Source organism: Capra hircus, chromosome 15 (genome assembly GCF_001704415.2).
Source record: "Capra hircus breed San Clemente chromosome 15, ASM170441v1, whole genome shotgun sequence".
Classification (NCBI taxonomy): Eukaryota; Metazoa; Chordata; class Mammalia; order Artiodactyla; family Bovidae; genus Capra; species Capra hircus.
In genome coordinates this window covers 54,561,707-54,580,287 of record NC_030822.1, presented here as the reverse complement: position 1 = coordinate 54,580,287, position 18,581 = coordinate 54,561,707, and the positions used below count along the sequence as shown (strand labels likewise).

General features: G+C 43.4%; 1 protein-coding gene across 4 annotated transcripts in view; it reads right to left on the bottom strand.

Annotated features, from left to right (window-relative positions):
* SIK3 (SIK family kinase 3) overlaps positions 1-12,119 on the bottom strand; it is a 264,167-nt gene extending 252,048 nt beyond the window's left edge. For all 4 annotated transcript variants that reach the window (XM_018059745.1, XM_018059747.1, XM_018059746.1 and 1 more), the window contains exon 1: positions 11,847-12,119. In XM_018059745.1, the coding sequence (XP_017915234.1) occupies positions 11,847-12,119 (273 nt within the window). The remainder of the gene's footprint in view (positions 1-11,846) is intronic.

The window sequence follows — 18,581 nt, the reverse complement described above, 5'->3', positions numbered from 1 at the left end:
AACTATGGATATGTTTAACACAAATAAGATGGCAGAACTCTAATCAAGATATCAATATACAGAGAAAGGCCTACGCAAAAGATTAGCAAACATGTTTCTTAGACAAACTGCAAAAATAAAAGAGGGGAAATCTATAAAGTAAAATAAATAATTCTTTTTAAAAATATAAAACTTAAGGGACATCAATCAATTATAAAGTATGGACTTTATTTAGACCCTGATTCAAATAAACAAGTACTGTTAACAAAGAAAAAAAACTAAACGTGTGTGTATATAGTAAAGTCGCTCAGTCGTGTCCGACTCTTTGCAACCCCATGGACTATAGCCTAACCAGGTTCCTCTGTCCATGAGATTTTCCAGGCAAGAATACTGGAGTGGGTTGCTATTGTATATATATGACAATCAGAGAAATTTTAACACTAATTTGATACTTAATGACATCAGAGAATTATCGTTAATTGTTTTAGGTAGGATGATAGTACTGGGGTTATGTTTTTTTGAAAAAGAATCCTCTTCTATTTAGAGACACATGCCAAAACATTTACAGATGAAATAAGATTCTGGGAATTGCTTCAAAATAAACTAGGGAGAAAAGAGAGGCTGGAAGTGATATGTGCGAAAGACTGACCATGAGGTGATTAACTGCTTTTAGTGGGTGGTAGGTTAATGAGGGGTTCATCATATGATTCTTTTTACTTTTGCTTACATTTGAAATTTTCCATAGAACACTTTTTTAAAAAGACTAGTGGTTTAATGCATATTTATATTTTAAATTAAAATAAAATATTAAAAGTATATAGGTATCATTATTTCTGACTTCTCTGCTTCATTCCTTTCCCCTAATTAAGAAAATCATAACCCAAACTTATTGTATTAAAGGCCTTCTATTGGAAATAAAAGGGCATATTGTCAGATGCCCAAAATACAGCAGTGGGTAAACCCAAACACTGTAAGAACAATAGTCCATATGGCCCAATTACCATTGAAAACCTCTTAAATAACACATAAAATACAGTAAGTACAACAAATCCAGACATAATAAGACTGGTGCATCACCACATTTATTCACATAATTATTTCCTTTATAATTTCCTTTATCAGCTTCTTACCATTAAAAAAAAAAGAGGAGCAATTTACAATTTTCATCAATCTCAGAAATTCTCCCTCAGGTCTACCAAAAAAGTTATTTAAAAATCAAAGGTTCAGGTAATCAGAATCTTTTTCTCATCAACCTTTCTTCTTGCCTTCAACAGCTCCTCCAATTTAAGTTTATACCTCTTTGTGAAAGATCAGGAGAGAATGATGATTCACAAAAAACAACTTAAAAGATTAGAGTCACACTTTTTTCCTTCCTCAGCCAGGTCTGGTTCAGAACAACGACCAGGCAGTAGCTCCAGCCCTCTTTTAGTGGGTTCCACATCTATCACCCAAGGTTTACAGGTGCAGCAGGGAGTAACAGCCCTGCCTTCCAAGAAAACAAACGCAGAAGAGGAGACAATAAAGAAAAAAAAACTTCTGGTGGGCTAACCCTGGCTCAGCCTTTCTGGAAAGCAATGTGCCAATATATATATCAGGTGTCTTAAAAGCATGTGTATTCTCTCACCAATAATTTCACATCCAACAATCTATCTTGAGCAAAAAGCAGAAATGCATCAAAGATTCATACCCAAAAATGGTCACCACAGCAAATTTCTAACAGTGAAAAACTGGGAAGAACCTTAAAACATGAAAAAGGTCAAAAAATAACAGCGATCGTACAATGGCAAAGGTCCGTATACAAAGGTCCTTCTAGTCAAAGCTGTGGTTTTTCCAGTAGTCATGTACGGATGTGGGAACTGGACCACAAAGAAGGCTGAGCACTGAAGAACTGATGCTTTCAAACTGTGGTACTAGAGAAGACTCACTGGAAGGACTGATGCTGAAGCTGAAGAAGCTCCAATACTTTGGCCACTTGATGCAAAGAGCCGACTCACGGGAAAAGACCCTGATGCTGGGAAAGATTGAGAGCAGGAGGAGAAGGGAGCGACAGAGGATGAGATGGTTGGATGACATCATCAACTCAGACATGAGTTTGAGCAAATTCTGGGAGATGGTGAAGGAGAGGGAAGCCTGGTGTGCTGTAGTCCATGAGGTCGAAAAGAGTTGGACACAACCGAGAGACTGAACGACCACAACGATACAATGGCAAAGTACACATCCATCAAAATTGATGTTTACAAATAGTTTTGAATGATGAGAAAATACCTATAATGATAAGGGGGAGGAATAAAATAGAGTATCAGTATGATCCTAATTATATACTACAAAAAATTAATAACTATTGCCTGTGGGTGACAGCATGATGGGTGATTTTTTTCCTTCTGCTTCTGTTTCCCCAATTATAACTGGAAAAAAAATAGAGCAAGGTGGTAGAAGAGAGCCCGTAATAATAAGCAATTGGGTTGAAATAAGACAATTTACACTCCAGACCTCTTGTAGTCCACCTCTATCAGGTCTGAGCTGCAAGCATTCAACTGTTCCTTTAACTGAACACTTTGCCCACTCCGAAAAGAATAACATTTATCCTCTTGTCTTCTAGTATCAGTAGTTGCTACTTTTTGCCTATAGATAACACAAAAAATACTACAAACATCATATATTAATGCATATATATGGAATCTAGGAAGACTTTATGGATGAACCCATCTGCAGGGCAGCCATGGAGAAGCAGACATAGAGAAAAGTCTTATGGACACGGGCAGCGGGGAGGAAGGGAGGGTGGGATAAAGGTGCGGATACACTCCCATATATAAAACAGATAACGAATGGGAATTTGCCGTATGACTCAGGGAACTCAAACCAGGGCTCTGTGACAACCCACAGGGATGGGAAGGGATGGGAGCTGGGAGGGAGGTTCAAAAGGGAGGGGACATATATATACCAATGGCTGACTCATGCTGATGTATTTTGAAAGTCGCTCAGTCATGTCCAACTCTTTGTGACCCCATGGACTTATACAGTCCATGGAATTCTCTAGGCCAGAATAATGGAGTGGGAAGCCTTTCCCTTCTCCAGGGGATCTTCCCAAACCAGCGAGCGAACTCAAGTCTCCCACATTACAGGCGGATTCTTTACCAGCTGAGCCACAAGGGGAGCCCAAGAATACTAGCTGATCCCTTCTCCAGTGGATCTTCCCAACCCAGGAAACAAACCGGGGTCTCCTACATTGCAGGTGGATTCTTTACCAACTGAGCTATCAGGGAAGCCCAATGGTGATGCACAGCAGAGGCCAACACAATATAGTGAAGCAATTATCCTTCAATTCAAAATAAATAAAAAAAATTTTTTAACTACTACTTGAATTAATTCATTAACAGTAAGGCCCAATAAAAGTAACTCCCTGAAATTAAGGACCGGGGACAGAAAAATACTAGTTGCTTTAATCAGATCACTTAGTATAAAGAACAAGTGGGAACCCTAGCAAACAGTATGAAGTTACTTCAGGAAACGCCAGCAGTAGAAGACAGACAGGTGGGTCTGCAAAGAAAAGCTCCAAGGCAGAAGAGGAAAAACAAGGCGCTGGCTGACTACACTGACTGCACCCGTGGGACCTTCTCAAGGCGGCAACCCACGGGGAGCCTGGGTATGAAAGAACTTTCCCCTCAAAATAAGGGACTTGAATTTAAATTGCAGGATTTAGTGAAATTATACTGAACTTATTAATAATGAAAGTTTGAAATATGCCAAAAATAACTTGCCCAGAAAGGTGGTAAAATCTCTTTACCTAGAGATTTGTGAGAAAAAAGTAGAAAATTACTTTCCTTTAACATCTTAACTGGAGATAGAAAATTTCAGTAATAAAACTCAAAGATGCATTAAGAGTATTAAAAAAATTAAGTCAGATCTCTTTTTTTTAAATCCTTACATTTATTCCCTAAATGAATATTTACCAGCATCATAGTAGGCACTGGACATACAGCAGCAAACAGCAACTTAAAATGCCTGCCCTCATGGAGGTGACATTCAGTTATCACAGTGTGTGTGCCTCCTAACAAGCCCTAAAAGTTAGGTATTTTCTTCTTTTAATTTTTAAGTAAAATGATTTTTAGAAATTTCAAGCATGTGGCAACACTGCCAGAAAACAAAGAGCACCTAGCATTTGGACTGATCGAGAGAAGCCCTTAATAAATATTAGCCACAAAACTAACAAAACTGTGTGCATGAGGCACTGGGGTGGCAGGAAGACAACTTCGCTACATACAAGTCTGCACTTTTTGAATTTTGTGCCATATATCATTCATTCCTAGTTTTTGATAAACAATTTTTCAAAAGTTTATTCGCTGGCTGGATGGAATGAATTAAATGAAAATCTTCTTCTCTAAAACTTCAGTCTCAAGAAACGTGCTAAGGTAGCCTAAAATTTTGCATTCAAGTTTTCTGGAGAGAGCAAGGAGAAGTAAAGCATACTACTGGTAAGTACAGACTGAAACTAACTGAAACTAGGCAGAAATTTGAGGATTTCTCAGAAATTCCAAACCAAAACCTAAATATAGTGTAAGATAACTGGCCAAAAGTATCCAACTGAGTGAGCCCAGCCTACACAGTGGAGCTTAAACAGGCAATGGGTTTGAGTCTCCTTCCTTTTCAGTTTCTGGGAAACGAGGCTGAGTATTTGCAATCTGATTCCTAAGTCTCTGAGACAGTAAATTCTGAGATGAAATACTTACCAGTGTGGCTAAAGATTCCTGGTCTACCGTGGATCACATACCTCCTAAATAGAAATATGTTCCTAACATAACTATGCCACAGTTCATCCAACAGTTCTGTCCTCAGCTGATGGAATTTTTAACTCTAAATAGATCCAAAAGAAACTCTTTGAAGCTAATACATCCAAAACCATTGAGGGCTTCTCAAAGACACTGCCAAAGCCACTTATTTAACAAGTATTTATTACCTTGGAACAAAAGTCCATGAGAGTGTATCTAATTTTCATCCTCTAGATGTTATCAGTTATCCATAGACAGTATGACTATACTATTATACCAGAAGGGACCAGTCTGCTCACTGTTAGAAGGAGAAGGCAGGGACTCACCTGATGGGTGAGATCATTCACATGTGGAACAGGCCAGCGCTTTCGGATCAGAAATTAGAACCATGTAAGGGCAGCTCTACATAAATGGTCCTCTTGGCCCTCACCTGTATCATCAATGTATGTATCTTGGTGACTAGTTCTCTTCATGAGTTATAAGATGGCACCATCCCCTGGAAACTGGTAGTGATCTGGTAAATAGAGAGTCCATCTAAGAAAGGTACCTTCAAAGACATACCAGACCAACCCAACACAGCAAAAGTATAATTACTCATATTCCCTGGGTGTGAGCTAGATATAGCGGCAAAAGAAAACTATATAAGGCAGACTGTGTTTATGGTCATTGCTTTTTCTGTGCTTCTTTACTCTCTTTTTACTTCTCCTGCATTTGTTAAGTCTTTACTGAATTTGTTACAATACTGTTTCTATGTCTATTGGTTGTGAGGTATGTGGGATCCCAGCTCCCTGACCAGGGACTGAACCCACATCTCCTGTGTCTCCTGCACGGCAGGTGGATTCTTTACTGGCTGAGCAAAGTCTGAGATTCTAAATTCTGTTAATTTCATCTTTCCAGACTCTGAAAAAAAGAGTTGGAATAGAACATCTCTAAGATCTTTTTTAGTGCTCCCCAAATCGACAACTATTTGTTAGCTGATCATGTTTACTTTGTATGTAAAATGTATGCCATTCTCTTAATAGTGTGAAAGAACAGAAGTTGTTAAAATTTAACACCTCCCCTATCTGAAGAAATGAATCAGGAGAAGCTGTTTTACCCTAAGCCAGAAAATATCCAAAATGAGGTTTTTAAGACATAAGTTAGATAACGTCAGTGCTCTGCCTTGATATCCCCTGAGGTCAATCCCTTATTTCATACCCAATTCCATAAAATGGCCTGTAAGACCCATATGATCTGGCCCCTATCTAACCTTCTGATCTCAATTCCTCACCATCCCTTCTGTCACTGACTAAGCTCTCAGGCATCCTGACCTTGGGCCTAAACTTTAGACAAACCAAGTTCATTTCTACCCAAAGGCCACTGCACCTGCCATTCCTTCTTCCTAATCTTCCCAAGCTGGCTCTTTCTCATTATTCACGTGATCAGCTCAAATATCACCACCCTGGAAAGGCCTTCCCTGACACTCAATCTGAAGCAGCATCCTGCCCCAGACACTCTCTAGCCCATTTATTTTTTTCATAGTATTTGTCACTATATAAAGTTATTTGTTTACATGCTTCTCATCTGTCTCCTCCCATAAGAAAATAAGTTCCAAGAAGGCAACAGCTTTTTTCTCTCTCTTTCATGGGGTATTCAAGAGCCAGAGTAGAACCTGGCACAAAATTTGCATTCAGTAAATACCTGCTGAATGAATGAATGGATAACAGAAAAGTTCCATTACTATGCAGAGAGGTTTTAGGTGTTTTTTAGACTTACAGAGACACTGGTAGAAAGAACGCATATCTTTTTCATTCCAGAGCATCCATTTTGTTCTCTTTTATGCCACGAACTAGAAAACATTAGCCAGACTGATGCCTGGAAAATGAAAACAGCACTTCTGGCACAGAAATAACTAGTCTGGGCACCTCTGGCTTGAGCCAGATCTCTGACTTTCTAGGGAGCTGGCACCAAAGTCAAAATGTTAAACAGCTTTGATGCTGAAAGTGGAATGCTGGTATTCTGACTCTGGAGAAACTAGTCCAAATCATTCTTAGCTCTTCACAAAGTTTCAACAAATCTCTATCAAAATGAAGTAAGTCATCTTTTAACAGTCATTTCTAGATTATCCAGAGATGGAACTATTCTCCTTCAATGTAACTAATATTCATCTCTAATTTCAATTTCTTTTTTACATAATTCTCTTTTCTATTTACTCATGAATCTTGTTTTCAGCCTTCTAACGAGCACAAGTATCATCCTTAGAGTAAAAACAATACTATTAGCCCGCTTTGAGTTGTTCTTCTCATGGAAATGAGTGCGCTAAACCGCAAGGCACACAAATGTGTCCTGGCTGATCAGTATTTGGAATGGGGTCATGGGGCAAAATGTTTTCTCTGCGTAATATCTAAAGTTAAGAATCCTGACCTTGGCCTTCTAAGCAGCACACTCTGCACCCAAGTGCAAATGTGTCCTTAGGCTTGTAGGAATATTTCTTCACACTCTCCATGAAATTTTAGGAGTTCTCTGGCGAAAACACTGCAAACTCTGCTCTGTCACCAATGTGACAAAGTGTAGCTATACAAACACCCGGAGTATTCAAGGCAAACCAAATAAAAGCCAATATTAGGGACTTCCCTGGTGGTCCAGTGGCTAAGACTCTGAGCTCCCAATGCAGGTGAGCCAGGTTCGACCCCTGGTCAGGGAACTAGAACTCACATGCCCCAGCTAAGACCCAACGCAGCCAAATAAATAAATTAAAAAAAAAAAAAAAAAAAGCCAATATTAGCCACAGTTTTCATTAGACAAGTCTCAGAAGTGTTTGAAAAATTTAATGGGAAATTATGTTTTAAATGTCAATTTCATGAAATTAGCCCAAAGTCCACAGGAATTAAATCTACTCTCTCAAAGAGGCACCTGAAATAATAGCAAACTATTTTTTTACCCTGAAATCACATCATCAGGATAACATCTACCTACACAAAACAAATGACACGTGCACTCATGAACTGTTCCAAAAGGGGTGAAGAGCAAACAAAGGGAACTATACGTTACTCATCTTTGTCCCAACAGTATCTGATGGTGATGATGAAGACGGTGATGACATCTACCACATGCCTACTAGGTGCCAGGCTCATTTGTTTCTCAAAGTTTCACATATGTTATTTTATTTAATCTTCATAACACCCTAATTTGTGAGCAAAGTATTGATACTATTGTCATCTCATTTTATACATGAAGAAATCTAAGCACAGACAGGTTAAATTACTGTAACCTACCAGGCTCCTCCGTCCATGGGATTCTCCAGGCAAGAATACTGGACTGGGTTGCCATTTCCTTCTCCAGGGGATCTTCCTGACCCAGGGATGGAACCCGGGGTCTCCCGCCTTGCAGGCAGACGCTTTAACCTCTGCGCCACCAGGGAAGCCCATTAAAGTAGCAGAAGATCCAAACCCAGCCAGTCCCATCCAAAGCTCAAGTTCTTCCCACAAACCAATAAACACGCAAGTGATGTACACTTATTAAAATGCAGTTTTAAAGTGTCTGACCAATGGCTTTTATAGTCATGGATACTTTCTTTTTAATGCATACAAAATATACCTACTCTTTGTTCCCATTCATCCAGCCAGTGAAGGTATAATTAGGCACAGGCAACCCACTATAAACAACTGACAGTAGAAAGTCTTTTTTTTTTTAATCTTCTAAATATTTCATAGTGTCCTACCAAAAGAAGAGGACCAGAGAATCTCAAACCGAGGCTCCTCCACAAAAGGGAACTCAAAGAAGGTGGGACAAAGACAGCCAGGGTGAGCTGCTGACCAGAGTATGTCGCAGACGCACATTCTCTCCTGGTAACAGCTCTGCAGTGGCGCTGTAACCACTGCAGTGCTGCCAGTATTAAGTCTGAGCTCATGGATGCCGTGCTGCAAAAGTCACCAGCAACAGAACAGGAAAATATTTCCCATTCTCTACTTGTTTTATTCATCCCAGGGTCCTGATCTAGGAGGTTAGAGAGTTAACAAAATTTGGGAAAGGGCCAGCTTTACCACTTATTGTTGGACGGAGCATGGTAGCTTGGTCAAAAAATAAAGTTTACTTTAGCCTCTTAGTCTGTGGAAGAGGTAGTGTGTGTAAGAAAAGATGACCATAAATATTTCTCTAATGTTCAGAAAACACCTACTACCTAACCTCTTTCAACCAACACAAATATCACCTGAATTACCTGAGTCTGATGGTTATACGAAAAACCCAGACCATTCAGTGGCTGACAGGGAGCATAAAGAAAAAAAAAAAATCACATACCTCTAAAAGACAAAACAAACAAATGAACAAAAAGATACATTCTGAAAACAGAAGAGGGAAAAAAATAGGTGAAAATAGGTGACTCTCTTTGGTCCCAAGTTACCTGACTGCAGAAGTAAGATAGACGCTGCAGTGCACAGGAGAAAATCTCTCTACCTGAGTAACTGAACAGCAGCTTCTGCAGCTGCCAATACCCAGGCACCTTCCTCGCCATTATATAACCCAACCCTGGCCTTAATAGGCCATCACACCGTATGTCAACAGTTGTTAGACACATCTGAGCTGCAAGCATCTGAGAAACCTTTCCAAAGTGGATTCAGATAAGCAAGAAGCAGGCCAAAATATGTTCATCATTTACCCAGAGCACATGACAACTCCTTGTGAATTAAGCTTCACGCGTGTCGGCAGAGTAATTTAAGCAGCGAAAGAGAGGGTGCCTGTAACTAGGAAATTGCACACTGCTACAGAAACACAAATGAGTGCTGGTGTGGTCCCGTCACACATGCAACTCATTGTCCAAGCCGTTTCAGCCTCATTCAAGATTTTGAATATTTCCATACATAGGAATTGCATAACTGCTGACCACAAATGATCAAAGATAAAAACCAACATAAACAGTGACACCCGTTTATAAACAAGCTGATGTTTAAAATGCTGCAGTCCTAAAGGATACCAACAACTTAGAGAAAAACTTAGACACACACACACACTGGAAAATTAGAAAGCGGGCAGGCCAGCCATAATTAGCCACCGGCTTTGCTGACTACTGAAGATAGAAATGTCTCCATTATGTATAAAGCCAAGAATCAACTGTTTGCAATTACATTTACAAAAACATTGAACCCTCTGTCCCAGATTTTTTTAATCATTATTTTGGTGTATCCAAGGGCTGGGCAATACAGAATTCTTTAAATCATAGATACCATAAACCAGGCAGCCAATTAAGTTCACAGAGTCCATCCCCCAGAGGTCAGAGCAAAATAATCATAGAAGCCCAAGTGATTACTTAGGTGGGAGGGGGAGGGTGTGGAAAAGGAAATACCAAAACAAGGAACGAGGCTGGAACAATTAGAGCTGTTTGTAAACATAAATTTGTCTGGGCTAACTGTAAACACAATAGGAAACACTCGGAGGGGCAGGGATGCACCAGAGTCTTAGTTCAGCCTACTCCGTGTCAGGGTCTGAGGGTAGCGTCAGGAAACCTTGGACTCTGGTATCTCATTCAGCTCAGACCTGTAGACTTGAGGCCCTCTGATAAAAACTGAAAAGAAAAAAAAAAAGGCTGAAGGGGGCCCCCCCAAGAGGAAGTGAAACTGACCAATCAATTTTCCACAGCCACCCACCCACCCCACAACCCCGGTAAGAAGGGCCCTTTAGAGTCTGACAGAAAAGAGGGAAAAAGGAACTTCGGGTAGTGAGAGGGAGAGACGGCAGAGATAAGTCACTGCCTTCTGAAAACAAGAGATTGCCATACAAGCGAAAACAAGGACCAAAGACTGGGCTGAGGAGGTGAGGGGAATTGATGTGGCTTTGGTAGGAAGCAGCAGCAGCTGTAAGGGTTCTTCATCGAGCTGAGGGAAACACAAATTGCAGTTTTAAATATAATGAATGACTTCACCGAAAGTGTTCATTCAAGTGAGAGATGGAGCAAAGAAAGAAATCTAAAGTATAAATGGGTTCTGGGAGTCCTATCCAAACCAAGCAGTTCCTCCTGGTGTCTTCGATGCCAAGACTCCCAATGAAGAAGGCCACAGGAAAGAACTAACCATATTTCCTCCAAAAACGAATTTTGTAGGTAAAATTTTAAACGTGTAAGATATGGCTTCCTAATTGACCTTGCCAATTTCACCACCACTGCTCCACAAATCCCTTGGGAACCAAAGGGCCCAAAGAGTGTCCAGATTCTTCACACACCTCCCCAGTCTCCAGGCCCCCTCCTCACCACTGACAGCCCACCCTGTGTTCTGTAAACTATATGGTTCTGGACCCTCCAACAACTAAATATAACCAGCAATCCAGCTCTCCCAAATTGTTTAACCCCTGATTACCTAGGGCCACCACAAAGCAGGGGTACCCCTGGGTCTCTGTTCCCTGACCCCTTTCCTGTGGAAAAGCAAAGTAATTTTTTTCCTCCTTATTTCCCCATTTTTTTCATCGCCTCCTCCAATAATCTTGTCTGTCCTCAGTCTCTCATTCCCACCATCTAGCAGTCTTGGGAGACCAAATGCTGACTGGTGCTGCTGTCATAAGGTACCAGGTCCCTCATACCTCCCAGTACCTTGTACCCCCCCTCAAGACCCCAGCCATCCTTCTTCCCCTCAAAGCCCACCTGTGTCAGTTTCACCCTTGTTTCCCCCATCCTCCTGGTCCACGTTTCCTATCCCCCTGCCCTCATTCCCGCAGGATTTCCTAATTTCTGGTTTCGAAGGCTTCTTAGCTTACTGTCTCCTGGCTCCGGGAGAGTTCCAAATGTCTTCTTTCTCATCACCCCTGCTACGACCCTCCGTACAGCCCGGGGAGCCCCCTGCCCATCCCCGGCTCCCTAGTTCCCCAGGTCCCGGCGCTTGGTGGCTGCTCTGCGCCTCCTCTGCTGTGCAGTTACCCTCTCCCGGGCCCCCCGGTGCCCCCCGCCTCCTGCTCTCCCTCTCCTCACTCTTGCCCGATAACCCTCTACCCGCTTCCCCGGTCCCCAACGCACTCCCGAGCCCCGCTCGCGGCGCCGACCCCTCCACCTCGGTGTCGCGGGGCTCCCTTTCCCCCGCCACACTCGGACGGTCCCGGGCCGCGCAGCCCCGCCGCCGCCCGGTCCCGCCGCGCCACTACCTTGGCCTTAGTGACGAGGTGCGTGGCCCGCTTGACCACCGCGAAGTTGCCCTTGCCGATGGTGCGGTCGATCTCGTAGTAGCCGATGCGGGCAGGCACCGGCCCGCGGGAGGCCGGGGCTGGGGGACGCGGCGGGCCAGCCGCCGGGGGGACAGCAGCGGGGGCGGCCGGGGGTCCCGGGGCGGGCGGAGGCAGCAGGCGGCCGGCCGGCCCGGCTCCCCCCGCTCCGGCCCCGGCAGCCCCGCCAGCTCCGCTCGCCGCCGCCGCCGCCATCTTGTTGTGCAGTGAAACCTCCGGGGCCGCGGGGAGCCGGCCGGGGGGGGAGAGGGGGCGGGGGGGGGGCGGGAAAAGAGGTGGGGGGGCGGCGGACGTCACTCCAGGAGGCGGAGCGCCCGCGCCGCCGGGGCCGGGAGCCATGGCAACCTGTCGTCACGTGCCGACGCGCGTCACTGCCCGGAGCCATGGCAACCATGACCTCACCGGCTAGCTCGACCTTCCCGCGTGGGCCGGGTTCCTCCCGCGCCGGCTCCCGGGTGCCCCCCTCCGGGGAGGAGACAGTGGGTACCGCAAGTGTGCCAGCCAGTTCCAAGCCAATGCAGCGTTGCCCAAGTCGGGGGGTGCTTGTGCCTGACCCAAAACCTGCCCTCGATCCTCCCAGGAACTGCTAATGTCACCCCCTACTGTGACCTCTGTCCCAGTTCGGCAGTCACCCAGCCTCCTTTAAAGCAAAGTATTTCCTCATCATCAAAAATATTAGCACTGTCCCACTTTAGCCCTTGAGGCCCCAAAGGCAGGAACAGCTACATTACTGAAGCAACTGTAACCAAGTCGGTAACGAGGCAAGGGAATTCTTCAGTAAAATTCCTTCCTCTTACAACCTGGTACAACCAATCTAATTGTCACCGAATGTAGAAAATAGGGAAAGTAAGATTTGCGTGTTCAAGGGCGGAGAAACCAGCCCAAACACGCATTTCAGTCATTGGGTGGGTGAGGGCCAGAGCAGGGACGTCATTTTCCTTCCTCCCACCCCTTCTCTGAACAATTCTATAGCTAGATCATTGTCAAAAAGTGCCTGCATCCTATTTCTGTCACTTGTAAAACCCTGGTGAAGCAATGTGCGCATTGTCCAGTGAGTCACCTCATGGTTAAGGACGATCGGTCTGTTGGGCAAAATAAATAAGTAAATAATAAAATAAAAATTCCACCCCTACCAGCGACTCTCCAAGGACATTAAAGGTGATCAAATCAAATTCCAACAATAAATCTCATATCCCTTTTCTCTTCTCTGTTATCTGCTTTTCTGCGCCCTCCGGAGCCCTCACCAGCTCCCCCCTCCTTTCTCTCCTCCCTCTATTAAGTAGATTGGCTTTAACAGCTTCAGGTAAGGCTGGGGAGAGGTAGGCTACTTGGCTATCAATAACAAGATGTTCTGGGCAGGCAAGGGCTTCCTCAGTGGCTCAGGGGTAAAGAATCTGCCTGCAAAGCAGGAGACTTGGGAGATGTGGTTCGATCCTTGGATAGGGAAGATCCCCTGGAGAAGGAAATGGCAACCTATTTCAGTATTCTTGCCTGGGAAATCCTGTGGACAGAGGAGCTTGGTGGGCTATATCCAAAGGATCACAAAAAGTCGGACACAACCGAGCTTGCACACATACTGGCATGGCAAGTGGGGAGGAGAGAAGGCCATGAACAGGCCAATGTTGAAATGTATCCCACTTTCCAATCCTGATTCCTCTGTATCTATGTCTCTCTCAATGGCAGAACTGTGTTGTCAGGTCACTACATGTACAATACTGAAAACTGACACCCAGTGCACTGTGAATGTGTGAGAAGCAGAGCACCTATTTACTCTATCTGACCGAAAGATATTTATTAGCTCTCTGATTCCTCAAGTGACTGTGAGTAATCGCTGGGACTAGGACAGGACAGGGAGGTCATTCCACAATTGCCTTGAATCAATCCCCTGGTGGCTGTTCCAAATTGCCAACACAATTAACACTAATTGGCTTCTTTACTAGCAAATGAGGATAAGGATGAAGTGGTCCTCAGCTTCTGGCACTGGTTAAGACCTTTCATTGGTTGAGCTCATTCAATCCCAGATAAATGATGGTGTGCAGCCAGCCTCTTTTACCATTTCGACCTACTCACCTGCCTCTAACAGGAACTGTACATTAACTTTGGTGCCGGGCCCAAGGGTCCTAGTTCTACTATCTTCCCTAAGGAAAGGAGGAGGAGGGTCTCAACAGGAAACTTATGAGAAATAAAGCAAGGGGGAAAAAATCTTTTGCTCTGAGGGTTGCAGGAGCAGCACTGAAACTATCAGCCTAACAGCTTCTCCTTTGCTTGTAGAGATCGTTTGAACATCAAGCACAGCAACTTTTGCTGCTCCCTGAAGGGTGTCAAAAACAAAGATGCCTCTGGGGAGAAACTAGAAAATGGAGCATTGGTCTAACTCCCCAGGGAAAGAGGCAGATAACTCTTGTCTGTAATAATGGCCAGACGGTGTACGCTGTGTGTTAAGTGATTTTCCCTCTTTGCCTGTATGGATAGAGGCCAGTAACTGTGCCCCATTGAGACTTGGACAAAGACTTGCTAGAGATTTCCCTGAAGAGTCTTTGGTGAGAAGAATATAGAAAATTAGGGAGGGGATTGATCAACGAAGATCATCAGAGAAAAAGGAAAACTGTTTAAATGTATGCATTTAATAATTATTTATTGAATACCAAGACTGAGTTAAGTCTGGGGAGAAAAACAGTCAGTGTGTGGTTCAGTTGCTCAGTAGTGTCCAACTCTTTACGACCCCACGAACTATATAGCCCGCCAGGCTCCTCTGTCCGTGGAATTTTCCACGCAAAAATACTGGAATGAGTTGCCATTCCCTCCTCCAGGGGTTCTTCCCAACCCAGAAATCAAACCCACATCTTTTATGTCTCTTGCATTGGCAGGAAGAATCTTTATCACTAGCGCCATCCGGAAAGTCCACTCACAGTCAATAACAACAATTTGCCAGGCACTATGCTAAGCAGTTTTACTTAAATGAACTTAATCCTCAACAACCCCGTGAGACAGGATATGTTATTATCCCCATTTTGCAGACAAGGAAAATGAGGCACAGAAGGATTAAGGGAGTTGACCACCATCATAGAGCTAGAAAGTGAGTCCCAGAATTAGGATTCAACCCCAGGCAATTTACCTCTGAAACAGAGATCCTCCCCCACTAATTATAACTAGTAGCTCTAGGAAAGCAGCTAGTAGGAAAATGCAGTAGCTTGCAGGAAAAGCAGTTTCGTCCCCAAACTCAGTTTAGACCTATGGGAGAAGAAGAATTGAGAGTTCTGGAGAAAAGGACAGAGCAGGCACCAGATCATATCAATAAAGAATGACAGGGATTTCCCTGGTGGTCCAGTGGCTAAGACTCCATGCTCCCCATGCATAGGGCCTGGGTTCGATCCCATGTGCCATAGCTAAGACCTGGCACTGCCAAATAAATAAATAAAAATATATTTTTTTAATAGAACAGATTTTTTAAAAAATAGCAGATTGCAAAACTGATCGACGTCTGCTTCACTTGCAAGTAGATCCGTGAAGAGATTCACTGCTTATTGTACCAGTGTTTTGCTGCCCTGGAAAATGGGTGGGAAAGTGTGTTCCTGGCCTGCTGCAGATTCAGAGAGGTGGCTTGGGGGCTGAAATTCTTGGAGCCCTGCAGTCCAGGGTGAAGGCAGAAACTCCACCACCTGGCTCCCAATCCACCTCCATAACCAAAGCACTCTTTTCTGCAAAAGTGAAAAATAGACTCAAAGATGAAAGTGAGACATTTCCTTCGTAATATCATTGTGTTTTGTTTCTAAAACTTGAAAAGGGCAAGCCAAGGCATTCTTGATGGATAGGATAGGCCCTTAGGAACTTCTGGAAGCAATGCAAAACCTCTGAGGACTCAAGGTCTGAGGGGGGAGTGATATAAGCCTTGGGAGGGAATATATTAACTCTTTTGGGTTCTATCCCTGGATTGGGAAGATCACCTGCAGGAGGGAAAGGCTACCCACCCCAGTATTCTGGCCTGGAGAATTCCATGGACTGTATAGTCCATTGGGTTGCAAACAGTCGAACACGACTGAGTGACTTTCACTTTCACTTTTATGATTTTAAAGTCCCTCTGAGCCTGTCTGCAGAGCAATTTACCAGCAACCCAGAAGGAAACTGCAGCCTCACCACATAGCTCCAGAGTCTCAGAAGTATCAGGACCTTGAAGAAAATCTAAGCCCTCACTTTTCATTGTCTCAGCTCATTACCGCTCGGAAAGAAGCAAAGTATTATTCAGAAATTCTGTGGGCCAAAAGGCAACATCGTGCAGTGTTTGCATGTCACATATTGCCAAACAAGGCAATTGTTAGCCAATTTTTTTAAATACTTATTTACGTATTTGGCCATGCCGGGTCTTAGTTGTAGCACGTGGACTCTTTAGTTGTGGCCTGTGGGATCTAGTTCCCTGACCAAGGATGGAACCCGGTTCCCTGCACTGGGAGCACAGCCTAAGTAAGCCACTGGACCACCAGGGAAGTCCCTCTTCACCAGTTTATAATCTATAATTCCGCCATCACACAGAAAGCCGGGCACTGTGGTATGCACGTTGTTGAGGCGTTCGGTGTGCCCTGGTTCTCCAGGAGCGCTGAACGTGTGTCTTCTCTCCATCACGGCAGTGCTCTGAGTTACCACCTCAGCTACGTGACTCTTACCTTGCCTTTCCTGTCCCAGACCAACCCAGTTATGTCCAAGCGCTTCCTCTGGGCGCCCAGAAACAGGTCTGAGCAAAATAAGTACATACTCTCTTGCTGTAAAATGTCCTGGGGAGGGGGCTTGAGAACAGCTAATAAGCTTTCGATCTAGGATTTTCTGTTCAGCTTGCTCACATTTTTCTTCTTAATGGAACCATTTGAGCTAAATGAAACAAAAAAAATTGCCCTTACTACTTTGCATATGTTCTAGGATACAATTTAAGCATTTTTAGATTATTATTAAATAAAGATGACTTTTTAAAAAGATTTTCTGCATTCTCAGATGTGACTATATTATCATTTGGGATCGATATTTTCCTTAGGTAAATACACCTGTTGTTTTATAAGGAAAATCACTGGAAAAAACATATTTAGTAGAGAAAAAGAGTTCATTCAGAACAACTTTTTTTTACAAAAGGATATGCTCCTTAATGCAAGTTACACTTAGTTACCCTATAATCAACTCCCAAATATTTACACTAATTTAGAAAGAAGTGTTTAATGATTTGTTTCTCTCAAGTGAAAAGTGTGATATTCAACAAACATTAAGATTTTGGCGTTATGTGGATCCTTTTTTCCTCCTTGAATATAGAAGTGTATCTCAAATCTAGGAATTCACCATATTTCGTAGAAAATAAACGTGTGCTTCCAAGGTCTATCTCAGACAGAAGTTCTTTATTTCCCTAGTTCTAAACTGACAGAATTGCATCTTTCCTCTTTTTCCTTATTCTTAAAACAAACAAACAAAAAAAAACCATTTATTTATTTATTTGGCTGTGCCAGGTCTTGGTTACAGAACATGGGATCTTAAGTTGCAGCATGCAGGCTCTTTCTTAGTTGCAGTATGTGGGATTTAGTTCCCTTACCAGGGATGGAGCGCAGGCTCCCTGCATGGGGAGCAAGGAGTCTTAACCACTGGGCCTCCAGGAAGTCCCTTTCCCTTCATCTTCACATCTCCCCTAAGAGGCCATCCTCTCTGCTGCACCTGCCTTGGGAATTGCCTCTGAGTTTTTAGTGCTTACCTTCAAACAGACTTGCATTTTTTGGAAAACAGTGCAAGAGACATAGCTTTTATTGCAGTTTCCCTACATTATAATTGGGGTTTGCTTAAGTTTTCTACCAGCCTTTCCAGATACTGGCTAAGAAAAACTTGTACTATTGGGATTGATTTCTATAGGTAGCTGACCCACCTTTGTTTGCTTCATCTCCACCACAATTTTCTTCAATTAAACTAGAAATCTTCACCCATCTTCATCTTTAAACCCAAAAGAAACCCTTTCCCTTGTCTGCAGAGACACCTGCTGGTCAAAGTTCTAAACTACATGATGCCTAGCAGGACTCCCTCATGCCACTACAGCCTTCTAGTCCTTTCTGTTTCAACTGCAGGCAGTTGAAAACCACAAACCCACAGCAGGAGCCAGGATGTTGGAATCCAAATGGAAGCTGGCTCCAGGAAGCTGGATGTCTTTGCGGCCAAATAGAAAGTACAGTGGGCTAAAGTTACAGTGGTACTTTGGGCTGGGATAACAGCCCACAACTGCGGTTTTATGCCACCCAACGATGTCTCCAATTATCCTCAGAGTCCTCATGGCATTTTAAAAGATTACTTATTAAGGGTGAAATTATTTCTGTTGGTTCTTATTTTCAAAATAATTTTATACTCCTTTGACTTTTTTAAAGGGCAGCCTGGAACAATGAGTGAAAAGAGCAAGGGTTAGACCATGCTTAGATAGTTAGACCTAAGTTTTCCGAAGGGCTTTTCCATTTACAGACTCATCTCTGAGCCTCAGTTTCCTTTCGTGGAAAATCACTCCTAATTCATGGGGTTTTTAGGAGAATCAACTATCATAAATACATAGAGGGAAACTTCCCTGGTGGTCCAGTGGCTAAGACTCTAAGCTCCCAAAGCAGGGGGCCCAGAGTTTGATTCCTGGTCAGGGAACTAGATCCCACATGCCAC